The sequence below is a fragment of the Dipodomys spectabilis genome, unplaced genomic scaffold, assembly GCF_019054845.1.
Source record: "Dipodomys spectabilis isolate Male_0828 unplaced genomic scaffold, ASM1905484v1 ptg000595l, whole genome shotgun sequence".
NCBI classification, from domain to species: domain Eukaryota; kingdom Metazoa; phylum Chordata; class Mammalia; order Rodentia; family Heteromyidae; genus Dipodomys; species Dipodomys spectabilis.
Window position 1 is genome coordinate 186612 of NW_024871272.1, and position 25889 is coordinate 212500.

At 54.7% G+C, this 25889-nt stretch overlaps 2 protein-coding genes across 2 annotated transcripts in view; one reads left to right on the forward strand and one right to left on the reverse strand.

Moving 5' to 3' along the window:
- The window catches only part of Snrk (SNF related kinase), a 34733-nt gene extending 31862 nt beyond the window's left edge, over window positions 1-2871 (forward strand). Inside the window, 2 exon segments of the mRNA XM_042671056.1 lie at window positions 1117-1207; window positions 1209-2871. Of these exon segments, the coding sequence (XP_042526990.1) occupies window positions 1117-1207; window positions 1209-2387 (1270 nt within the window). The 3' untranslated portion in view covers window positions 2388-2871.
- A 12793-nt stretch (window positions 2872-15664) lies between these two features.
- The window catches only part of LOC122100701 (sodium- and chloride-dependent transporter XTRP3A), a 20262-nt gene continuing 10037 nt past the window's right edge, over window positions 15665-25889 (reverse strand). The window contains exons 4-11 of the mRNA XM_042671057.1: window positions 25856-25889; window positions 23347-23457; window positions 22270-22511; window positions 20991-21153; window positions 19290-19494; window positions 18071-18230; window positions 17085-17250; window positions 15665-15964 (exon numbers count right to left, since the gene is read on the reverse strand). The exon at window positions 25856-25889 is cut by the window's right edge and continues 194 nt beyond it. Coding sequence (XP_042526991.1) covers window positions 15815-15964; window positions 17085-17250; window positions 18071-18230; window positions 19290-19494; window positions 20991-21153; window positions 22270-22511; window positions 23347-23457; window positions 25856-25889 — 1231 coding nt within the window. The 3' untranslated portion in view covers window positions 15665-15814. The remainder of the gene's footprint in view (window positions 15965-17084; window positions 17251-18070; window positions 18231-19289; window positions 19495-20990; window positions 21154-22269; window positions 22512-23346; window positions 23458-25855) is intronic.

Genomic DNA, 25889 nt, shown 5'->3' on the forward strand with positions numbered 1-25889 from the left:
GCCTGGGGAAAGCTGTCCACGCACCAGCTTCAAGACTGGGTGAGTATGAGAGAGAGAGAGAGAGAGAGAGAGTGTATGTGTGTGGATTGCTTTATCTGAAAAGGGAGATAGTAAGCATTGCTCCATGGAGGAGTTGTAGGTCCCAGGACTTCAGGAGCGGCTCCCGCAGGTGCAGCTGACACAAGGAGCGGGTTGTCACGGTGAGCTAGCGTTACATCCGATTTGTCATTTTTTTGTTAGCCGGCTATTCTTTAAGTCATGGTTTTCTCACCCACCATGTTTTCTGTGAAGATGACCCACGTGGTCTCATTCTGCGGGGTGCTGCCCTGCAAGCTGGGTAAGGCGAGCTGTTCCGGTTTGATTCGTCACACCCAATGGGAAAGTGCCCGCGATGCCATGGCCAGCCTTGTGTCTGGACATGGATTTTGGCTTGAAGTTGGGGATGGAGGGAAAGGAGAAGCACCTGCACATGCTCTCTGTCTCCTGCTTCCAAGCTGCGGGGAGAGAGACGGCTATGATGGAAAAGCTATGGTGTGTTCAGGGCTATAGATTGAATTGGGCTGTATTTTAAGAGTAACACAATCAGTGGGAAATGGAAATGTCACGGTGTGAAAGTGGCAGTTTTAAATGTCTGTGGCACCAGCGTAGCCTCCTGTGCTCCCGTTCCCAGGGACAGGAGGGGGCTGTGGAGATTACAAGACATTTATACCAAAACCAGCCAGAGTGCCCTGAGCCCTGCGCGGCCTCCGAGTCGAGATACCATCAATGCTTCTGCCTGTAATCTCATGTGGACATTGCAGTGTCCACTAGCTTCCACGCTCCTCTTCACACGTGCCACAGCCCTGGTTTTTCTAAGTCCATTCTGTTTCCATTTATTTCAATGCACGGCCAAGTGTTTTGCACCATGGTGGAGACAAACCTGTGCTGGCAGCGCAGGTGAATTATTTTCACGCCCGTGCCGGCAGAGCCACGGGAAGGATGTGCGTGGGGACGTTGTGGCTGAATGCCGGGAGTGTGCAAGGGTGGTGGTGTGCGCATGTCCACATTCCCCTGTGGTGTGCGAGGGTGCATGACCTGGTGCATGACCACGTGTTCCCCCCATCTGTCGTTCCACAGGCAGTCGTGGCCCACCAAAATCGACGTGCCCCAGGACCTGGAGGACGACCTGACGGCCACACCGCTGTCCCACGCGACGGTGCCGCCCGCGCCCCGCGCGGGCCGGGGACGGCGTGCTCAACGGGCACCGCGGCAAGGGCCTGTGCGACGCGGCCAAGAAGGACGAGCTGCCCGAGCTGGCGGGGCCCGCGCTGGCCGCCGCGCCGCCCGGCGGCCTCCAGCCCGCGGCGGGCGGGCGCAAGTGCCTGTTCCGTGTGGAGGAGGACGAGGAGGAGGACGAGGAGGACAAGAAACCCATGTCCCTGTCCACGCAGGTGGTCCTGCGCCGCAAGCCGTCGGTCACCAACCGCCTGACGTCGCGCAAGAGCGCGCCGGTGCTCAACCAGATCTTCGAGGAGGGCGAGTCGGACGACGAGTTCGACATGGACGAGAACCTGCCGCCCAAGCTGAGCCGCCTCAAGATGAACATCGCGTCGCCGGGCACGGTGCACAAGCGCTACCACCGGCGGAAAAGCCAGGGCCGCGGCTCCAGCTGCAGCAGCTCGGAGACCAGCGACGACGACTCGGAGAGCCGGCGGCGGCTCGACAAGGACGGCGGCGGCTTCGGCTACTCGTGGCACCGGCGGGACAGCAGCGAGGGCCCGCCGGGCAGCGAGGGCGACGGCGGCGGCGGCGGCGGCGGCCAGGGCAAGCCGGGCGCGGGCGGCGCGGGCGCGGACAAGACGAGCCCCGGGGGCGAGCACGGCGCGGGCGGCGGCGGCGGCGGGGGAGGCGGCGGCGGCCCCGCGGCGGGCGGCGCGGGCCCGGCGGGCGGCTCGGGCTCGGTGCGGCGCTGCGCGGGGGCCCCGGCCCCGGCCCCGGCCCCCGCGCCCCGCGGGCCCGGCGAGCTGGTGGAGAGCCTCAAGCTGGTGGGGCTGTGCCTGGGCTCGCAGCTGCGCGGCGGCGCGCCCTACCTGCTGGACCCGCGCCGCGGCCTGGCGCTGTCGAGCGTCAAGGTGCAGGAGAAGTCGTCGTGGAAGATGTGCGTGGGGGGCGCGGGCGGCGCGGGCCGGGCGCCCGGCGGCGGCGAGGGCGGCCCCGGCCGCGGCCCCGCCCTGCGCTTCTTCTCCGAGGCCTCGGCCGACCTGCGCGGCCTGCAGAGCCGCGGCCTGAAGAACAACGTGCTGCAGCTGCCGCTGTGCGAGAAGACCATCTCCGTGAACATCCAGCGCAGCCCCAAGGAGGGCCTGCTGTGCGCGCCCAGCCCGGCCAGCTGCTGCCACGTCATCTGACCGCGACGCCGCGCGCGCGCCTGCGCGCGGACGCCTTTGGACGTCGTCCCGCCCGGCCGCCCGCCCGCCCCTGCTGCTTCGCGCCAGAGCCTCGCCCGGCCCGAGCGCGGCTAGGCTGTGTGTTCCTCTGTCGGCCGCGCTCCCGACGGCGTGACAATGCATGGTCTTTGTGCATGCTGCTAGACGTGTCCTCCCGGCCGGAAGAGTCTCCCGCGTCCCGGTCCTGGTGCCCGGCGGGTGACGGTCGGGATTGAATTAAAACGTGTATCCAGAGCACTTGGCAATCTTGACGTCCTGCACTTAAGCCCGGAGCGGGGAGAGAGGGAAAGGGAAAGGCCCTTGTCTGCTGGTGAGAACCCCGCGTGACGGCCGCCGCTGCACGCACATGCGCACGCGCGCTCTGGACTGACCAAAGCAATAACGCGGACGCCGCCGCTGCGCAGCGCGGGCCGGGCCAGAACGCGACGCCAGGGCCGCGTGCTGTGCGGCCGCCGGGCGCATGCGCGGGCCGGGCCGGGCCACCAGGGCCGCGTGCTGTGCGGCCGCCGGGCGCATGCGCGGGCCGGGCCGGGCCACCAGGGTCGCTTGCTGTGCCGCCGCCGGGCGCATGCGCGGGCTGGGCCGGGGCACCAGGGCCGCGTGCTGTGCCGCCGCCGGGCGCATGCGCGGGCCGGGCCGGGCTGGGCCGCGTGCTGTGCCGCCGCCGGGCGCATGCGCGGGGCAGGGCGACCAGGGCCGCGCCGGCCCGAGCTGAGGTGATGTGGAAACGGTTCGGGCTCCTCTGTAACTTCACCGGGAAAAACACGAGAGAAAACGCTTTCCTTGTCTTTGTACCAGAGCTAGATTTACACGGCAGCTCCGCGCGGTGAGGGCTCCAGCAGACAATCGGCGGCCCGTGGGCCCGCGGGGGTCCCCGGGCCCGGACACCCCCCTCCCCTCACCCCTCCCCCGGGCCCGGGGACCCCCCCCTCCCCTCCTCACCTCCCCCGGGCCCAGACAGCCCCCTCCCCTCCCCTCCCCCGGGCCCGGACACCCCCCTCCCCTCCCCCCTCCCCCGGGCCCGGACACCCCCCTCCCCTCCCCCCTCCCCCGGGCCCGGACACCCCCCTCCCCTCACCCCTCCCCCGGGCCCGGACACCCCCCCTCCCCTCACCTCCCCTCCCCCGGGCCCGGACACCCCCCCTCCCCTCACCTCCCCCGGGCCCGGACACCCCCCTCCCCTCACCCCTCCCCCGGGCCCGGACACCCCCCTCCCCTCACCCCTCCCCCGGGCCCGGACACCCCCCTCCCCTCACCCCTCCCCCGGGCCCGGACACCCCCCTCCCCTCACCCCTCCCCCGGGCCCGGACACCCCCCTCCCCTCACCCCTCCCCCGGGCCCCGGACACCCCCCCTCCCCTCACCTCCCCCGGGCCCCGGACACCCCCCCTCCCCTCACCTCCCCCGGGCCCCGGACACCCCCCCCCTCCCCTCCTCACCTCCCCCGGGCCCGGACACCCCCCCCCCTCCCCTCACCTCCCCCGGGCCCGGACACCCCCCTCCCCTCACCTCCCCCGGGCCCGGACACCCCCCTCCCCTCACCTCCCCCGGGCCCGGACACCCCCCTCCCCTCACCTCCCCCGGGCCCGGACACCCCCCTCCCCTCACCCCTCCCCCGGGCCCGGACACCCCCCCTCCCCTCACCCCTCCCCCGGGCCCCGGACACCCCCCCTCCCCTCACCTCCCCCGGGCCCCGGACACCCCCCCTCCCCTCACCCCTCCCCCGGGCCCGGACACCCCCCTCCCCTCACCTCCCCTCCCCCGGGCCCGGACACCCCCCCTCCCCTCACCCCTCCCCCGGGCCCCGGACACCCCCCCTCCCCTCACCTCCCCCGGGCCCCGGACACCCCCCCCTCCCCTCACCTCCCCCGGGCCCCGGACACCCCCCCCCCTCCCCTCCTCACCTCCCCCGGGCCCGGACACCCCCCCCCCCTCCCCTCACCTCCCCCGGGCCCGGACACCCCCCTCCCCTCACCTCCCCCGGGCCCGGACACCCCCCTCCCCTCACCTCCCCCGGGCCCGGACACCCCCCTCCCCTCACCCCTCCCCCGGGCCCGGACACCCCCCCTCCCCTCACCTCCCCCGGGCCCGGACACCCCCCTCCCCTCACCTCCCCCGGGCCCAGACACCCCCCTCCCCTCACCTCCCCCGGGCCCGGGCACCCCCCCCCCCCCCCCCCCCCCGCGGTCTGTATTTCAGAGTTGGGTGAATTAGGTGTTTATTTTTCCCTCTTCATTCCATTCCAAGCCTCCCGCTCAGTTAGCTAGGAGCATCGGCCCAGGAAGGCGGAAGTGTGGAGCTCAGCCCGCCCTGCCCCCCCACACCCCAGCCCCCCTCCCCCACACACACCCCAGCCCCCCTCCCCCCCCGTACCCCAGCCCCCCCGCACCCCAGCCCCCCTCCCCCCGCACCCCAGCCCCCCGCACCCCAGCCCCCCTCCCCCACACACACCCCAGCCCCCTCCCCCACACACACCCCAGCCCCCCTCCCCCCCACACCCCAGCCCCCCCGCACCCCAGCCCCCCTCCCCCCCACACACCCCAGCCCCCCTCCCCCCACACACCCCAGCCCCCCTCCCCCCCACACACCCCATTCCCCCTCCCCCCACACACCCCAGCCCCCCTCCCCCACACACACCCCAGCCCCCCTCCCCCACACACACCCCAGCCCCCCTCCCCCACACACACCCCAGCCCCCCTCCCCCACACACACCCCAGCCCCCCTCCCCCACACACCCCAGCCCCCCCGCACCCCAGCCCCCCTCCCCCCGCACCCCAGCCCCCCTCCCCCCCCGCACCCCAGCCCCCCTCCCCCCGCACCCCAGCCCCCCTCCCCCCCGCACCCCAGCCCCCCCGCACCCCAGCCCCCCCCAGCCCGCGCTGCTTCGGAGCGGACAATCATCCCGCCCGGCGTTTTCCTCCGGTGGGCCGAGGTGCCCTGCAGATGAGCTAGACGGCCCGTTCTGGAAAGTCACCGGTGGCAGGGGGCTCCCCACACGGGGGCCGGGGGGGGTGCTTCGGGGGCACGCGCGGCCCCCGCGCACGCGCTCCTGAGCAGGCGGGAGCACCGCGGGGCCCGAACCCCCGAGTCTGCGGACGGGACCCGGACTCGGCCGCCACCCCTGTGTTTTACTTAGAGGACTCTCTCGCAGTATACCTAACTGTACTAAAGTCAAAAAGGTAAAATACCTGAAATACTTAGGTTTTTTTGTTTCCACTTTCTAGACCTAGGCTGGCTAGCTAGACAGGTTTGGAGCCACAGCTCTTAGTTCCTTGTGATGCGTGTTATCAGATGCTGGGAGACATAGACGTGTGGGTGAAGCCATAGAGCATATTCGCTTGCAAATCCTTGAGCCAGGGAATCTCACAAAAGGGCCAGAAATTTAAAAAAAAAAAAAAACTAAAAATTAAAAAAAAGGTTGTGGGTCACGTTGCATCTGCCATGAGACGTCTGAGAGGAGTTTTTCACCGAGGGTATTGGCAATAAAACTCTCTGTTGCAGCTCTTTTCCAAGCGGTGTACATACTTTTTTCCTGTGATTACGTAGAGCCTTGGAACTGCACCTTTTAACTAACCCATCTGTGTCTGGTTTTCAATGGTGGTTCTGTTGTTTTTTTTATATCTATCTATCTATATATATATATATTCAGATGTATATATGGTGCTCATTTTAGGATCAGCAGTGTTGGCGTTGATGGTGCGGAGCCTTTTTAGTGGTGTGTGGTTGGGGGTGGGCCTTCCAGCCCACGGGTGTCTGTCTCTTGAGTGGTGTCTTCACTCAGCTGTCGGTAAGTGGATGGCCGCATGTGTTGTATGTCCTCGTGTGTCATCACGTTCAGAGGGAAGGAGCAAGAAACCCGCTGCGTTAATATCGGACCAAATGACTTCCTTGCTCCAAACACTTCCTTGTGACCCCCCCCCCCTTAACCTGTCCTCAGAAGTTGCATAATTAACAGTAGTGTATTAAAACATTGTGGAGGGGGGGCGGGGAAAAACAGTCTTGTATTTTTCTGTAGGTGTGTGTATATATATATATGTGTATATATATATTAAAAAAATTATGTACTTCTGGCAATTCTCTGTGTATTTAAAAGATATGTGACAATCTCAACACAGATTTTTACCAAGAGCCGTGAGGATGAATGGAAGGTTATCTCTGCTGAGTCAAGAGTTAAAGGGTTAAAGAGGGTGCAGAATTCTCAGCTGATCAATTGCTTCCAATTCTCTTTGATTTCTTTGTTCCCCTCATTGTGTAAACCTTGGCAGGTATGTGACAAATGGGGAAATCATCCAAATAATAAAGTGACATATTGGTGTTCAGCAATACAACCCGGCTCTCCCCTGTTGTGTTTCTTGTCGTGAAATGCGGTGTTTGTTGTACAATGGCTACCCAAGCCAGGGCCCCACGCCCTGTACCTGCGCTGCAGGCCCTGCTCACCACAAAACCATCCTGACCTTTCTTCCTTTCCATGTACCAGTGCCACTACCAGGTGGGCAGGGTTTGCTTTCCACTTCCTCTCTCGGCTTCTCTGCAGGGCTTCCTCTAAAACCACCCAGTTAGAAGAAACTACAGCAGTGTTCTCTGTCTCTGCTACACTCTTATGCTGGTTGCTGTCTTTCCCTAATACAAATGAACACTAGAGCAATCAGAGCCTCTGTAGGTCTGTCCATCCTTCCTTCCTTCCTTCCTTCCTTCCTTCCTTCCTTCCTTCCTTCCCTTCCCTCCCCTCCCCTCCCCTCCCTCCCTCCCTCCCTTCCCTTCCCTTCCCTTCCCTTCCCTTCCCTTCCCTTCCTTTCCCTTCCCTCCCTTTCCCTTCCCTTCCTTTCCCTTCCTCCTGTCTTGAACTTACCCTCACCTTTTATGAGTGTTACCACAATCCTTTTTTACCTCTCCCCTCCCCCTAGAGACACCATTATCACACCCAAGCCTTTCTCCTCGTTTTCTCCTTCCTTCCTTCCTTCCCACCAGCTTAGGCACTCCTCCAGGATCAGATTTTCACTCTTGGAAAATGTCCCTTCTTCCTTGTCCTGCTTATTCTAACTGGTGGCTTGTCCTTCCCCAACCTCTCCGAATGGAACTGATCCAGGGTTCCGTATTTGGCCTCTTGATGTGCACAGAACTCTCCAGAGTACAATTACCTTGCATCTCTCCCTGGAACTAGCTACCTGTTTGGCCTTCCTTCTTTTCAAAGAATCTGAACTTTTTTTTCCTTTTTTTTTTTTTGTCTGAGACTGGGACTTGAACTCGGTACCTGATGCTTTTGCTCATCAGGTAGCACTCTACCATCAACTGAGCCATGTCTCCAGCCCCCCCCCCCCCCCGCCCCCGGGGTTTGAACTCAGGGTCTGCTTTCTCTCAGCTTTTCTTCTCAAGGCTAGTGCTCGACCACTTGAGCCACAGCTCCATTTCTTGCTTTTTTCCCTCCCCCAGTAGTTAATTGGCAGTAAGAGTCGCATGGACTTTCCTGCCTGGTCTGGCTTCAAACCATGATCCCCAGATCTCAGCCTCCTGAGTAGTTACCATCTCAACTTTTACAAGTTGGAAAGTCTTTTCTCCTGAAATCCTCCTACCCCTCAAGGTTCATGTCACTTGAAAGCCACTCCAAAACCTTCCTCAGCTTTCTGGCCAGCCAGAAATTCTTGGTGTCAGCTCATCGTTCAAGCCACGAGCACATCTTACTCGCCATTTTAAAAATTGACCCCGTTTCTCCAGTCTACACTGCTCACTCTGTTCCCACTCGTTATCACTCATCTAGATGGTTGCCATTGTCTCGTTAAGACCCTCCTGACATTCTCAGCAGTATGAGTGAGTATAAAGTCAGTTGTATGTTGTGTGTGTGTGTGTTTTGCCAGTCCTGAGGCTTGAATTGAGGGCCTGGGCGCTGTCCCTGAGCTTCTTTTGCTCAAGGCTAGTGCTCTACCACTTGAACCACAGCACCACTCCTGGTTTTCTGGTGGTTCAATGGAGATCAGAGTCTCACAGACTTCCCTGCCCGGGCTGGTTTTGAACTCCGATCCTCAGATCTCAACCTCCTGAGTTGTTGGGATGACAGGCGTGAGCCACCAGCACCTGGCTTTACTGATTCTCTTGACTTTTTGACACTGTTTTCATAGAGAAGTGTTACAATCTCCCAACTATAATTGTGTCTGTCCCCTTTCCTGTCAGTGCTGTCATCAGGTGTGTACTTGAAGGTGATGTCCTTGTTGAAGGTGTGAATTCACCCCTTCTGTGACTCTGAAGTACTCCTCTTCAGCTCTAGCATATCAATCATTCCGAACTAAACTCTATGTTAAACTCTTAGCTTCCTCTTGACTTGGAAGATTTTGTCATTCTTTTACTGTCAAGCCATATGTTTGTTTTTGTTTTAGACATTGGTCCTGCTTTTTTTTTTTTTAATCTAATTTGCAAATCTTGGCCAGTTACATTTAGTGTATTTATCAAGGGGTTGAATTTAAACTTACAGGACCTCTAAGTTGTTTTCTATCATTTAGTCTGCTCCCACACTGCTTTATTTTTCTTTGATTGGTTGGGCCTTAAACTCAAGGCCTGAGCACTGTCTGTGAGCTTTTTTTGCTCAAGGCTAGTGCTCTACCACTTTGAGACTTAACTCTACTTCTAGTTTTCTGGTGGTTAATTAGAGATAAGAGTCTCGTGGCCTTTCTTACCTTGGTTGGCTTTAAACCATGATCCTCAGATCTCAGCCTCCTGAATAGGTAGGATGACAGGTGTGAGTCACTGGCGCCCGGCTCCCATACTATTTTATTTTTGGTTTAACTGAGTACTTTTATTTTTGTGGTACTAAGATTTGAACTCGCAGTACATGGTAGGTAGGTGCTATCCTGCTGAAACATGCTTCCAGCCTCTGTTTGCACCGGTCATTTCACTTTTTCCCCTAACCCAGCTACCTGTTTTAGCATGCCCTCTTTCTGTTTTGTGGTTGCTGTTGATGTTGTTTTGTTGGTCGTGGGGCCTGAACTCTGGACCTAGGTGCTGTCACTGAGCTCTTCAGCTCAAGGCTAGTGCTCTACCACTTGAGCCACAGTGCCAACTTCCTGCCTTTTCTGCTTATATAGTGCCGAGGAACTGAACCCAGGGCCTCATGCATGCGAGGCAAGCACTCTACCACTGAGCCACCTTCCCAGCCCCTGTTTTATGGTTTCTGTCATCACTGGAATGATAAAGATCTACTGCTACTACTACTACTACTACAACATTCAGGTATTGGTTGAGGCCTTCCCCTCCATTCTCCCCCCTCCCCTTCCCCGCCTTTGGTACCACTCCTGGGATTTGATCTCTGGGCCTGAATTGCACCATTCAGTGTAGGTCAAGTGGTAGAGCGCCAGTCTTGAGAAAAAGAAAATCAGGGATAGTTCCCAGGCCCTGAGTTCAAGTCACAGGACTGGCACACGCACAAACACACACACAATTTGTTGGGGACCTTCCAAAATTAACCAGAGCTGGGAGACCAGAAGAAATAGTTAATAAACTTGCTTATCCAATACCTGTCTACCTACCTTCCAACTGGATAGGAACTTAGAGTCTTGCCTCTGTCACCTGCCATTTTCTACTTCCGCATCCATACTATTCAGTCCAGACATCTCTAGTCCAGTTACCTGGAAATACCTCCTTCCCTGTAATGGGCTAAAATGGGGCTTCTGCTCCAAAGGGACTTTTCTGCCTTGTGCCCAGGTGTGTTTTCCAGTGTCATTCATTTCACCTAGTTCTTGCCACCTTGTCAGCCTTTTGCCTGATCTCACTTTTTGCAAGTTTCTCTCATAACAGGATTACAGTCCTTGCTCCGGACACCGACTGGGAACACATCAAGGCCATTACTACAGGCAACCGGAGGAGTTCCCTTACACCGCCCTGCCCAGCACGGACCTGGAGCCTGAAGACCCCAGCCCCCGTGACTCCCCGGTACCCCCATGCCAGCAGAAAATAGCCAGAAAAGACCACTTCATCCCTCAACGTTTTATACTCCTTCAGGGTATACTCCATGATGCTCCTTTAGTGGCTCATGCCTGTCATCCTAGCTACTCAGGAAGCTGAGACCTGAGGATCACGGCTCAAAGCCAGCCTGGGCAGAAAAGTCCCCATGAGACTCTTAGCTCCAGTGAGCCACTCCAAAACTGGAAGTGGTTCTGTGGTTCAAGTGGTAGGGCGCTAGCCTTGCGCATAAAGAAGCCCAGGGACAGTGCCCAGGCCCTGAGTTCAAGCTCCCTCAATGACCAACAATTGCAGTCAGTCCACTCCTGGTAATTACTGATTATCATATCACACAGCTCTTGGAGCTGCTCCCCTTTTCCATCTTGGGGTGTTGAGCCTGAGAAAGGTCATGGTCACTCCATTCTGGGAACAAATGGAGGCTCCTTGGTGTGGCCGAGGTTGCCTGAGATGTGGGTAGTTTGGGGTGCCAGGGCCGAGGAGGGGTGAAGGAGATGGGGGGGGAAGACCTCTGTGAGTAGGGTGTCAGCGCCCCAAACGCGAGGAGCATGGTGGATGATCATGGTCACCAGGGACCAGGTCCCAGGATTTGGGGGGCCCACCCAGACCCCACTCACCTCCCCCTGCAGGATGACACCCCAGCCAGCCACAGGGGACAGCACTGAACCCCAGCTCCTCCCTGGCCACCAGCACCACCTGCCCGCATGGCTTCAAGGAGAAAAGGAGAAGGAGGGGGGTCGGCTGGGGGTCCCATGTTCCCCACCTGTCCTCATCCGGAGTGTCTAGCAGCAAGGATGGGGGGGGGAAGGCATGGCTGAAGTTAGAGACCCACAGCTACCAACAAGGGTTAGCCAAGTGACATACACCCTGAATCCCAGCCCAGGCTGCCCAAAGGAAGGGGCAGGAGGAGCCAAAGCCTCTGGGGGCGCCTAGGCCTGGGAACACTCACCAAAGTTTAGCACCCAAGGACCCAGGATGTCCAGGCTGCCACTGGTCAGGGGTTAGAAAGACGAGGGAACCAGGGGTGGCTGGAGTGGGGGTACTGCCATAAAAGGAACTTGACTGATCCTCAGCCATCAACAGCAACAGCACTCAAATATAAATACATGCAGCGTCAGGTGCCAGTGGCTCACACCTGTCATCCTAGCTACTCAGGAGGCTGAGATCTGAGGATCGAGGTGCAAAGCCAGCCCGGGCAGGAAAGTCCGTGAGACTCTTATCCCCTAGGAACCACCAGAAAATCAGAAGTAGTGCTGTGGATCAAGTGGTTGAGCACTGGCCTTGAGCTGAAGAGCTGAGGGATAGCGCCCAGGCCCAGAGTTCAAGTCCCACGACCAACCAAGAAATAAAATAATAAATACATATACATACAGAAACAAAGGAAATGAGCTCCACAGCTGCACTGGGAAATATGCACACACACACACACACACACACGAAAAACAACAAAAAATGGTCTGAAGTTGAACACAAAAGCACTAGACAGCAATAGACAGGAGTAGCCCCTAGCTGGTGTAACAGCCCTGGAAAGACTCAACCTTTTGCCTGATCATGCCTTTCCAAGGTTTCCTTTCAACAGGATAACAGCCATTCTGTTACTACAGGCAACCCGAGACTTCACTTTATACAGCCCTGCTTTGCCCAGCACAGACCCAGACCCTAAAGACCCCAGATCCAGTGATTCCTCAATGCCCCAAGCCAGCAGGAAGTAGCCAAAAGAGAATCATTGGCTCTGGCACCTTTAAACATCTCTGCTAACTCCTCCTCCTTCTCCTCCTGTGATCCTAAGATAAAATCGGAAATGTCTTACTCCTCCCCTCCAGGATATGGGGAGTCAGGTACCATGTTGTTTCCAATCCAAGATGGGGAAGGCAATCTCAGATTTTTTTTTCCCCTTTTGGTCATGGGGCTTGAACTCTGGGCCTGGGCGCTGTCCCTCAGCTCTTCGGCTCAAGGCAAGCACTCTACCACTTGAGCCACAGCGCCACTTCCGGTTTTCTGAGTGGTTTATTGGAGATAAGAGTCTCACGGACTTTCCTGCTGGGGCTGGCTTTGAACTGTGATCCTCAGATCTCAGCCTCCTGAGTAGCTAGGATGACAGGTGTGAGCCACTGATGCCCAGCCCAATCTCAGCTCTTTGATAGACCCTTCTGGGAATCAATCCCTCCCTGACTTATCTCTAACAATAAATTTTTTGGGCCTGCTAACAATAAATTTTTGCCTTTTACTAATTATACCTTGCATTTTAGATGCGTATTCTCATGGAAAAGACGAGACCTTTACCCACCAAACAGTCAAGCAAAGACTTCTTGGATGGTACCCAGCCAAACACTAATCAGGGAACCCGGGACTACTTTGCTCCTTTACAGCAGGAAGTAGCACCAAAAGAAACGACCTATGCACAACAAGTTGGAGAGAGACTCGACAAATGGGACTACCTTAAAATAAAAAGCTTCTGCACAGCTAAATCTATCGCAACTAAGCTAGAAAGACAACCAACTAATTGGGAAAAAATATTTACCAGCAATATATCAGACAAGGGGTTAACATCCTGTATATACAGGGAACTCAAGAAACTAATCCCTCCCAAACCTAACAAACCAATTACTAATTGGGCAAGGGAACTAAAGAGGGACTTCTCAAATGAAGAAATAAAAATGGCAAAGAAACACATGAGGAAATGTTCATCATCCCTGGTGGTGAAGGAAATGCAAATAAAGACAACCCTGAGATACCACCTTACCCCAGTCAGAATGTCCCACATCCACAAATCAGCCAACGACAAATGCTGGAGGGGATGTGGAGAAAGAGGAACCCTATTACACTGCTGGTGGGAATGTACACTTATACAACCACTTTGGAAAGCAGTCTGGAGGGTCCTTAGAAAGCTAAAGATTGACCTCCCTTACGACCCAGTCATACCACTTCTAGGCATCTACCCTGAACAACAGGAACCAATATACAAGGACACGTGCACCTCCATGTTTATTGCAGCACTGTTCGCAATAGCTAGGATATGGAAACAACCTAGGTGTCCCACCACAGATGAATGGATCCAAAAATTGTGGTATCTATACACAATGGAATATTATGCAGCCATTAGAAATGACAAAATAATGGCATTTGCAGGGAAATGGATGGAGCTAGAAGGAATCATGTTGAGCGAGGTAAGCCAAGAACGAAGAGACAAACGGTACATGGTCTCCCTCATAAGTGGATGCTAAATCCAAAAGGTTAGGTGATACGACAAAACTAACAGGACTTAAGAAACAAAGAACTCCTGCTCATCTGGTTGAACCACTACTAAATATCCTCATGCTGCTGATCACAAATATGGTATATAACATGTGAACACTGTTATATATTACAGACTGTGGTAGACAATTTGCTCCAGGGAAGTTAGAATGAACTTGTGACTTTGAAATTATGTAATCATTTAATCACAATAAAAAAAAAAAAAAAAAAAAAAAAGAACCTCTGGGAAGGGAGGGAGGGAGGGGATGGTAGGGGGAAAACAATGGAGGGGGTAACAATGTTCAAGAGGAAGTGTACTCATAACCTCACTCATGTAACTGTAACCCTCTGTATAGTAGCTTTACAATAAAAAAAAAAAAAAAAAAAGAAACGACCTATGGCCAGACTCCCAGCCTGGTACCCCTAGTTATGATTACTAAACAATAAAGAGGGGAATGTTAGCATGATCCCCACTCAGGTCCTCAGCCACTCCTACTACCTTTCCCCCCAGACCTGAGCTCCTCCCTGCCCTAGTGTTCCGGACTCTTACTCCCTACCCAAACCTAACTGCACACGCAGAATACCTTCTCTACCTATAGCCTGAGTTATGAGTTACCACCTAGATAGGGGCAGACGCCATATTCTCTTCTATGGGCAAGATGGCCCCACTAATAAAACCTCCTTCCTCTTCTGAACATGCCTGCGTCCACATGGTCCCCTGGGATGGCTGGGATGGATTTATTTTTTTCAGCAGTTAAAAACAAAAACCATACACACATTCTCTGATGGGTTAATGCTTATAATCATAAATATCGTATATCTTCAGCTCTGTCTGATTTATGTACATTTTTAGAAAACTCTCCTATGCACAGATAAATAATTACAAGTTGGTTTCAAAGGGACGTTCGTTGACCACCACATCCAAATATCAGCAGGAAGTCGAGGGGGGGGGGGGCGGTAGTTTGCTTCCAGTCTTGTCAACTCTCACGGAAGTTTCTGGCACCTCCCATGGATGGGAGGAGAAGGGGGAAGATCTGTGTGATTCCTCCTGTGGCTTTGAACACCCTTAGCTAGAGCGATTTTTATGGAGAACATTGGTCCCAGTGAATTTAAATTAGAGAAAGCTGACTTCTTTGGGAATCCTAAAGGAAAGTCTTTCTTCATGGCTGAAAGCGTTTAGGAGGTAGACGGGGAAATTGCACATTGACTGTCACTTAAAAAAAAAGACAATGAGCTGGACCCCAGCCATAAGTTATCTGGGGTACTTCAACACCTCCCCACACTGATCTCAAAACAATTGCCTTCTAGCTGGGCTCCGGTGGCTCACACCTGTCATCCTAGCTACTCAGGAGGCTGAGATCTGAGGATTGTGGTTCAAAGCTAGCTGGAGCAGGAAAGTCTGTGGGACTCTGATCTCCAGTGAACCACTGTGGCTCAAGGGGTAGAGCACTCATCTTAAGCTGAAGAATTGAGGGACAGTGCCCAGGCCCAGAGTTCAAGCCCCACAGCCAACCAAAAACTAAAATAAAATAAGATTGTCTTGTAACACCTTGGTGTTTCCTCCAGCAAAATACCAGATCACTTAAGTTTTGCGTGGTGAGGATGATCGTCCAATTTCAGCTCACAGTGCACCTTAAGTCTCAGATTTTTTTCTTTTTCTTTCTAGAATTGAGGGAACTTTTATCTTCAAGGTTGACCCTCAAGAATCTGGAAGTCGCTCGTGTGATCTTTGGCCAGCAGGGGGCTGGAGCGGCTGGAGCGGCGTGTTTCCGAGGTGCGTGGGTTTTTTTTTCCAGAAGGAGTCATTCTCTTCCACACCTTGTCTTTCTTTATGACTGAGGAGGCTGGCAGGCCTAGGACTTCGGAATTAAGTGCTTAAAAAGGAAAAAAAAAGCCAGGCGCTGGTGGCTCATGCCTGTCATCCTAGCTACTAAGGAGGCTAAGATCAGAGGACTGTGGTCCAAAACCAGCCTGGGCAGGAAAGACTGTGAGACTCTTATCTCCAATGAACCACCAGAAAAAAAAAACCCAAAAGTGGCGCTGTGGCTCAAGTGGTAAACTGCTTGCCTCGAGCTGAAGAGCTCAGGGATGGCACCCAGGCCCAGAGTTCAAGCCCCATGACCACCCCCAACAATAACAAATAACCAAGGCAAGTGGCTGCCGACTCTGATCTCCAGGGAGGGCAGGGAGATGGGGCGGGGGGTTTGGATCTCAGGCCATGGGGGCTGGGCCTCTTCTCTTGAGTCGACGCTTGATGAACGTCCCCAAGGCCACCAGTGGGATACACATGGTAGAAGAGGCCACCAGCAGCCCGATGATGGCCAGTGCGTAGGGAGGGTAATCCTTTGTCACCAGCCGTCCCTAGGAGAGACAGAGCATGACCAGCAGGGTGGAACCTTCCTTCCCATCCATCCATCATGACTGCCCATCCCTCCCCTCCAGCTAGCTGGACAGGCCACGTCCCGTGGGAACAGGCTTGTGGAGCTGTACCTAGGTCACCCTGGGTGTAGAGCTGGTGAGCAGAGCCACCTAGGAAGATCAGCCCGGACACCTGAGCACAGGGCTGCTCTGTCTAGACCAGAACTTTCTTGGTCTGTGTGTCTGTCTGTCTATCTGTCATGGCGATTGAACTCAGGGTCTGGGCTCTGTCCTTGAGTTTATTGTGCTCAAGGCTACCACTCTACCACTTGAGCCCCAGCTCCATCCACTTTTTTTTTTGGTCGGTCATGGGGCTTGAACTCTGGGCCTGGGCGTTGTCCCTCAGCTCTTCAGCTCAAGGCGAGCGCTCTACCACTTGAGCTACAGCGCCACTTCCGGTTTTCTGGTGGTTTATTGGAGATAGGAGTCTCACGGTCTCTCCTGCCCAGGCTGGCTTTGAACCGCGATCCTCAGATCTCAGCCTCCTGAGTAGCTAGGATTACAGGCGTGAGCCACCAGCGCCCGGCTCCATCCACTTTTAGCTTCTTTTTCTTTTCTTTTTCTTTCTTTCTTTTTTCTTTTCTTTTTTTTTTTTTTTTTTGGAGATAAGAGCAGCACAGATTCTCCAGGCTGGCTTTGAAATGGGATCCTCCAATCTCAGCCTCCTAAGTGGCTAGCCCTGTGGGTATGAGCCACAGCAGAACTTTCTGTGGAAGGCTCTGTGGGTCCTTTTTTTCTTTCTCCTTGTCAGTCGTGGGGCCTGAACTCTGGGCCTGGGCGCTGTCCCTCAGCTTTTCAGCTCAAGGCTGGCGCTCTACCACTTGAGCCACAGTGCTACTTCTGGTTTTCTGGTGGTTCATTGGAGATCAGAGTCTCATGGACTTTCCTGCCCGGGCTGGCTTTGAACCCTGATCCTCAGATCTCAGCCTCCTGAGTAGCTTTGTGTGTCCTCCTGTCCGATGTGGAACCCCTGGTGTGTGGGGTCGGGGCTGAGGGGGGACTTCTGTGGGGACACTGTGCGGGGAAAGGGCCACAGGGAGGCTCCGCAGGGGCCTTGTGGTACCTGCGTGGCATCCCAGGCTTGGTACTGGAGGGTCCCCGTGAGGATGTAGTCACTCAGGTAGAAGAGGAAGAGGCTGACGATGATCAGCGGGCTCACACAGGCCCACATGATCTTCCAGTACCAGTTGAGCGTGCGACCCGTTGTGGCCTGGAGGTCCCTTTCGAATCTATTGGGATCACGTGGAGAGATCTCTGCATTGTTCATGTAGCAAGAAGTCAGGGGGTGCGGGGTCCCCTGCACCCAGGAAAATCCTATCCCGGGTGCCACTCCTGGGATAGAGACCCCTCTCCCCCAATTCCCGAGCGCCCCTCTTCGATCCCTTCTGGGGGATGGCATTGGGGTAGGAAGGAAAGAATGGCTGGGGCGTTCTACCCATGAGGGACATGGGGACATCTCGTGGTGGGCTGGCCTTTGGGGGAAGGCCTGCAGTGTGGAGCCGGGGGAGAGCCACCAGAGCACAGTTCCCTCCCTGGCTGCTGTTCCCACCCGGGCTCCTCCTCCTTTCCCCTTTCTCCTTTTCTCTTTGCTACACCTGGCTGCATGGAGAGGTCTGGTGGCCCCGATGGACTTCCTGCAATACTCTGAATGGCCACGAGATGGTGGTGTCCCCCCACAAGCAAGCCAGGAAAACCCTCTCCAGGCTACTATGGGAAATCAACCAGCACCTAGAAATCCATCGCTTCCCACCACAGCCCTTTGACGGACTGGTGTGCCCTGTAAGGCTCTGATCGCGGGAGATACCTCAGGCCCAGACATCCACGGGGTTCAGGGTGCCTCCCCGTGATGCGAAGGGGGAAAACAAATTCAAGAAAGAGAGGAAGGAGCTATTCACCGCACACACACACACACACTGAGGCAAAGGGAAGGTGATGCACTGAGATCTGAGGACAGGGAAGGAACTTGGAGGAGCAGCACTAAGCTGCAAGTTGAGGATGAGTGCTATCCATGTGGAGTGGGGGGGGGAGGACCGCGGCCCGCCTGCTCACCTCCTCAGCCCGTACACGTAGCACACGGCGATGATCTCCACCAGGACCACGAGCAGCACGGACAGCGTGGCCGAGTAGTCATTGAAGATGTCAAACCAGTAGCTCCCCGCCTCCATGGTGAACACCAGGCCGATGGCGCAGCTGCTAAGGCACAGCAGACCTGGGCCACGAGACCACCTGCTCAGCCCCTGCTCCTCCTCCTCCTCCCTCCCTCCCTCCCTCCCTCCCTCCCTCCCTCCCTCCCTCCTTCCTTCCCTCCTTCCTTCCTTCCTTTCTTTCTTCCTTCCTTCCTCCCTTCCCTCCTCCTTCCCTTCACTTCCTCCCTCCCTCCCTCTCTCCCTTCCTTCCTACCTTCCTTCCCTCCCTCCCTCCTTCCTTCCTTGTTCCTTCCTTCTTTCCTTCCTTCCTTCCTCCCTTTCCTCTGCTTTCCCTTCATTTCCTCCCTCCCTCCCTCTCTCCCTTCCTTCCTTCCTTCCTTCCTTCCCTCCCTCCTTCCCTCCTTGTTCCTTCCTTCCTTTCTTTTAGTCTCTTTCTTCCTTTTCTCTTTCTCTTCTCTCTTCCTTTCTTTCTCTTTCTCTTTTTCTTCCCTTTCTCTTTCTTTCTCTTTTCTGTCCTTCCTTTATCTCTCTCTTTCTTTTCTCTCTTCCCGTCTTTCTTTCTCTCTTTCTTTCTTTCTTTCTTTCTCTTTCTTTCTTTCTTTCTCTCTCTCCCTTTCTTTTTCTTTTTCTCTTCTCTCCTTCCTTTATCTCTCTTTCACTTTCTTTCTTTTCTCTCTCCTTTCTTTTTTCCTTTCTTTCTCTTTCTCCCTTTCTCTCTCTCTCTTTCTTCTCTCCTTCTTTTTATCTTTCTTTTTTCAGTTGTGGGGCTTGAACTCTGGGCCTGGGCATTGTCCCTCAGCTCTTCAGCTCAAGGCAAACACTCTACTACTTGAGCCACTTCCAGCTTTTTCTGCTTATGTGGTGCTGAGGAATTGAACCCAGGGCCTCATGTATGCAAGGCAAGCACTCTACCACTGAGCCACCTTCCCAACCACTTCCTTTCTTTCTTTCCTTCCTTCCTTCCTTCCTTTCTCTCTCTCTCTCTCTTTTTTGGTTGGTCGTGGGGCTTGAACTCTGGGCCTGGGCACTGTCCCTCAGCTCTTCAGCTCAAAGCTAGTGCTCTACCCCTTGAGCCACAGCGTCACTTCTGGATTCCTCTCTGCCGGCTGCCCGACTCTCACCTGAGATGACCTCCTTGGGCAGGTATCTGGAAATGAGCTTGCTGTCTGTCAGAGGGGTGAGGATGGCGGTGGTGTTTCCCAGCATGCTCCCCACGCCCAGCATCAACAGCATGAAGAAGTACAGCACCGACCACAGCTGGGACACCTCCATGTTTTTAATGGCCTCGGTATAGACGATGAAGGCCAGGCCCGTGCCCTGGACAGCCTGCTCGTGGCGAGGAAGAGACCGGTTATGCACCCAAGAGACCAGTGATCTAATGCATCCGGTGCTAAGCATCTTGTAGAGGACCTTGGAAATGGCTGTGAACAGCCACATTCTGGCCTGTACCTTCTACCTGCCCTGCTCAACAGGACCGATTACAAATGGGAGCTGTGGCCAGGCACCGGTGGCTCACACCTGTCATCCTAGCTCCTCAGGAGGCTGAGACCTAGAGGATCATGGTTCAAAGCCAGCCTGGGCAGGAAAGTCCATGAGACTCTCATTTCCCATGCACCACCAGAAAACCAGAAGTGGCGCTGTGGCTCAAGTGGTAGAGTGCTCGGCTTGAGCTGAAGAGCTCAGGGACAGCACCAGGCTCTGAGCTCAAGCCCCACAGCTGACCAGAAAAGAAATGGGTGCTGTGCAGAATTCATGCAGTGAAAATGTATAGAGGACTCTGTCATTTTCCATGACCTCTCATGCCCCGGATGATATACATTCCCAATGAAAACATAATAAAATGCTGTTAGGATGCTTTCTACTTCCAATACTGTGAATGACTAGGTGTCCTGTAACCCCAGCTTTCCCAGCTTCATTAATTATTCATTAATTATTTTTTCCCATCCTGGGGCTTGAACTCTGGGCCTGGGCGCTGTCCCTGAGCTCTTCAGCTCAAGGCTAACGCTCTACCACTTCGAGCCACACCACCACTTCTGGTTTTCTGGTGGTTTGTGGGAGATAAGAGACTCACAGACTTCCCTGCCGGGGCTGGCTTTGAACCTCAATCCTCCAATCTCAGCCTCCTGAGTAGCCAGATTGACAAGCATGAGCCACCAGCAGCCACCTAGATTGGTCTATGTGACTTTTTATGCTAGTACTATGATGTTGCTACTATATTTATAGCTTCGAGGTCAAGCTTTGTTCTTATAATACCCTATAATCAATAATATTATCCAATCACCCAATATCGAATACAATATCCAGGTTTCACCAGAGAAAACATTAATATCCAGAATATATGACAATATCCAAGAGCTATAGCAAGCTTCACTGGAAACTCAAAAGGAATCAAAAATGTCATCAACAAATAGGCTTGTAGATATAGTTCTCAAAAGATGCACGACTGGCCAATAAATCCACAACAAAAGCCGTCGAAGGGTGATTTTGATCACCCGTTATGGAAATAGCACAATGGTACTACAAGCTGCAAAAGGAAAACAAATTCCAAACCCCAAGTGACAAAGTGTTTCCAAGAAAATGCATCCTGACAGGGAGCGCTGGGTGCTTAGTAGGTTCTGTTCCAATCACATAACAAATGAAGCCTGTTAGGACTTTCTCCTCTTTTGAAAAGCTGGGAAAGAGAGAAAGGAAGGAAAAAAAAAACTCCAAAGAAGGATTCAAATGAGGCGGTCGAATCTCTTGTTTCTCATTTGCAGGGGGAGGAGAATTCAGTTTCCTGATTCTCACAGACAGAAGCCGCTCGGATTTTCCCAGGGCCTTACCGTGTCCAGCTCTGATTCCAAGCTGCAGTTCTTAATCTGGGAGAACACTTGGCTGTATTGGCTTGGGTAAGTGGAGGCTAGGTAGTCCTTGACTTGCTCTAGGTTGCTGGCTGTTACAGAGCCATCTTCGAGTTCAAAAGAATTGGTCAGCAGTAGAATCACCCTGCATTAGAGACCGTCAGTGTGATCTTCACTGAGGGGAAAAACACTGATACCTGAAGCTGCAGTAGCTCAGGTTCAAGGCTGACCCCTCTTCCTTCCTGCCTATGTGAATCAGGGAATCTGTGGGCTGGTGAACTTTTTTTTTGCCAGTCCAGGGGCTTGAACTCAGGGCCTGGGCACTGTCCCTGAGCTTCTTTTGCTCAAGGCTAGCGCTCGACCACTTGAGCCAACAGCACCACTTCCAGCTTTTTCTGTGTCCATGGTACCGGGGAATGGAACCCAGGGCTTCATGCATGCTAGGCAAGCACTCTACCACTGAGCCACCTTCCCAGCCATTTGTTGGTTAATTGAACTTAAGAGTCAAGGATCTCACAGACTTTCTCCTGCCTGGACTGGCTCTGAACCACGATCCTCAGATCTCAGCCTCCTAAGTAGCTGGGATTACAGGCGTGAGCTGCTAGTGCTAGGCCCTAGGGCTGCTAGTGCCAGGCTCTAGGACATTCTATCTATCTATCGTACCAGTTCTGGGGCTTGAATTCAAGGCTAGCACTCTACTACTTGAGCACACAGCGCCACTTCCAGCTTTCTCCATGTACGTGGTACTAAGGAATCGAACCCGGGGCTTCAAGCACGCTGGGCAAGCACTCTACCACTGAGCCACCTTCCCAGCCTGGTCAGTGACCTTTCTAAAGCACAAGATGACTGCGGGTGACTTGGCTGGACAACTCCGATAGAAATGGGGTTCACCGCGGGAACCAAACTCACACAGTGGGGCCGTGTGAGGGTGGAAATGTCCCAACATCTGTCTAGTCGTCTGTGGGGACAGAGGACTTGAATGTGGCTCATGCCACCGAGGAACTAACTCGATGTAGAGGTAGCATTATTTAACTGCCATAGCCACAGGCAGATCCCGTGATTTCAATGGACGTTAATTCATGTCAATTGAAACTGTGTGGTCTGTGTTGGCCTAGACTCATCATGTCGATGCTGGCAGTCTGCGACAGACCCCCTCCCTCGAGGACCCCAGCTTGGGCGACCTCTGCCCATCCCTGACCTTCTCCTTTCTGCTTAGAACCTTGGGGTCCCCAATTCCCAAGACCAAGATGGCCTCGCTCACTTGTTCAAGCAGTCCTCATAGTTGAAGGTGGCTTTGAAGCCGTAGATGGAGAAGGTCACGATGCTGGCAAAGATGGAGGTGGAGCTGTTGATAAGGGACACGATGATGGCGTGTTTCTGGCAGTTGTTGGTAGGGTCATTGTAGCTGGCGAAGGCGATGAGGCTACCAAACCCCAGGCCCAGAGAGTAGAAGATCTGTGTGGCCGCGTTGATCCATGTCTTCGGGTTGACCAGCATATCGAGCTAGAAGGTCAGCAGAGACAAGACTGATGAGCCCTGGTCTCGGATCCCTTGGTCTCACAGCCAGAGGAAGCAAGGCCCAGAGGCAGAGGTCTCTGATCCTAGCATACAGGTGCTAGAACTAGCCCAGCTCTCCCGACTCTGGCCTATGCCCGTGAATTCTCTGCTGACCAACTACTCTGGCTAGGAGGAATCCTAGCCTGTGACATACCATAGGCAGCTTGGAATCTGCCCACTTAGCCCTGCAGGCATCTAACCTGCAGAAATCCAGTAGAGACAGCTTAGTGGGGGGGGGGGGGCGGTGGAAGGAAGGCTTGAGCTTCCTTCAGCAATGGCTTCAGGAAGCCTTTGAAACGAAGGTGGCTCTCGCTGTAGCATTTGGAGGAAGCTGCCACGTGCATCTGCTTCTGGACACTAGAATTACTCATTCAAAAGCCAGCCCGGGCCCCCTCCCCAAGGAATCCCAACCAGAGGGGCCCGGAGAGGAGACAGTGGGGACCTGGAGGGCAAGGACAGGTGGATGTGAGGGAGAAATGCCAGAGCCCGTGGTGAGCAGGGGAGAGAGGAGAGTCTGGCTGGGGTATGGAGGAGACTTGAGCAGGAAGGACAGAAGGGAGCCAGGCAGAAGGGAGCTGTCTGGGGTCAGTGAAGGCAGCCAGAGTTGCTAGAAGGAAGACAAGGGGACCTCCCCTTTCCTCGGAGGTAACTCAACACCCCTCCCCGAGGTGAAACACACTCCTTTATCACCCAGCCCAGAGGCCCACGCCGGCCTCCATCTTTCCCTCCTCTCAGCCCCTCCTGCAAGATGGCGGCTGTACACATACAGGGAGACCCAAACCTTGGGAGTGAACATGTACAGCAGCCCATTGGTGGCTCCGTGCAGCGTGAGGCCTCTGATCAGGTAGATGATGAGCACGCAGTAGGGCAGCAAGGCTGTGAAGTAGACCACCTGTGGCAATCAGAGGGCAGCGTCAGTCTTCCAGGTGGGCGGAGACATATCAGGGGTGTATTTCAGGCACTGCCCTGCTGGCTTCTTAGGTACCTGGGTTTCTCACCACCAGGATTCTCCCATTGAAAGAAAGAAAGAGCCAGGTGCTGGTGCCTCAACCTGTCATCCTAGCTCCTCAGGAGGCTGAGATCTGAGGCTCACGGTTCAAAGCCAGCCCAGGCAGAAACCTCCGTGAGACTCGTATCTCCAGTGAACCACCAGAAAACCGGAAGTGGTTCAATGGCTCAAGTGGTAGAGCGCTTGCCTTGAGCTGAAGAACTGAGAAACAGCGCCCAGGCCCAGAGTTCAAGCCCCACGACCGACAAAAAAAAAAAAAAAAGAAAAAAACGAGAAGAAAGCTGGGCGCCAGTGGCTCATACTTGTCATCCTAGCTACTCAGGAGGCTGAGGATCTGAGGATGGTTGGGGTGAATCCAACCTGCGCAGGGAAGTCTTTGTGACTCTTCAATGAACCAGCAAAAAAAAAGCCAGAAGTGGATGTGTGGCTCAAGTGGTAGAGCACCCAGCTTTGAGCTACAAATTGACTAGGCAAGACTGCCAAGCCCTGAGATCAAGTCCTAGAAGAAACAACTGAAATAATGACCCAGCATGCCCTAATTTGACCATTTAATGACGCACCTCCCTCTCTCTCTCCCAAGACCTCATTCTTCCTCTCTTGAAACCTCACACGTCTGCACTCTGAGCTTAGTTTTTCCTCTTCCCACAGTGTGCTGTCACGAATCTCCTCTCTCTGTCCTCACACCACTTCCCCCCCCCCCCCCCACCTCTGTCGCATGAGAGGAAGTGGCCAGACCTGACAGATGTGTAGAACCAATCCCCTGGGGTCAGGCCTGTGTCTAGTGTCAGGAGAAAATAACACACAGTGAATGTGTTACTCGCAGTAAATCAACCCTCCAGCGACAGCATCTCTGCATCTCCCACGGCTGCTAAATTCCTTTCCTTCCTTCCTTCCTTCCTTCCTTCCTTCCTTCCTTCCTTCCTTCCTTCCTTCCTTCCTTCCTTCCTTCCTTTTTCTTTCTTGCCACTGCTGGGGCTTGAATTCAGGGCCTGAGTGCTGTCTCTGAGCTTCCTTGGCTCAAGGCTAGCACTCTACCACTTGAGCCACAGCTCCACTTCTGGCTTTGCCTGAGTAGTTTATTGCAGCTGAGATTCTCACAAGGACTATTCTGCCTGGCCAGCTTCTAACCACGATCCTCAGATCTCAGCCTCCTGAGGAGCTAGGATGACAGGTGTGAGCCATCCCTCCCTGGTCTGATTTCTTCATATATATGGGGACGGGGGAGAGGGATTCTCATACATAATTTATTTAATTTGATGATGTCTCTGGCATTGGCTTCCTCCTGCATTCTGCTTTTGCAGGTCGGGCCTTACACAAGGGGTGCATTGGACTTAAGGACTTCAGTTATTACAGTTGGTCCCTTTCTCGTGTCTTAGTTTGGCCCGGGCTAGAAGCCCTGCAAAGCCGGATTGGCGAATGTTCTCATTCTCTGCAGACCAAGGAATGCTCAAGTTGAAAAGGAGAATTACAACAGGTACTTAGAAACGATTTGTGTTGAGGAGCACTGGCTCGTTTAGGCTGTATGCTCAGAAAAGGGTCACAAGGGGCTGGGAAGGTGGCTCAGTGGTAGAGCACTTGCCTTGCATGCATGAGGTCCTGAGTTCGATTCCTCAGCACCGTATACACAGAAAAAGCCAGAAGTGGTGCTGTGGCTCAAGTGGTAAAGTGCTCACCTTGAGCTGAAGAGCTGAGGGACAGCGCCCAGGCCCTGAGTTCAAGCCCCATGACTGACCAAAAAAAAAGGGTAACAAATCACAGAAGGGAGCTTGGGATTCCTGTCTCTGTGTTATGTCACTCATACATCTCTACCAGGAGTCTCCTTCTTCTGCAATCTGGCCGATAAGTCCTGAGGCTTGAACTCAGGGCCTCTTCCTCTTGCTTATGCTCTACCACTTGAGCCACACCTCCACTTCTGGCTTTTGCCCGTTCATCAGAGATAAGAGTCTTGAAGACTCTTTTTCTTGGTCAGTCCCAGAACTTGAACCCAGGGCAGGGGCTCTGTCCCTGAGCTCTTCAGCTCAAGGCTGGCATTCTACCATTTGAGGCACAGCACCACTTCCAGTTTCATAGTGGTTTGTTGGAGAGCGTAAGAGACCTTCCTACCCGGGCTGGCCTTGAACCATGATCCTCAGATCTCAGCCTCCTAAGTAGCAGGGATGACAGGCTTGAGCCACCGGCGCCCAGTGCCGTTCATTTATGGCTTGTGGCTGAGAGCAGAGACATTGGGTCCCCTCCCCACACACACCCCTGGGACCAGGGCCCTTCATGCACCCCAACTCACCTTGCCAGTGGTCTCGGTCCCCCGTAGGATGCAC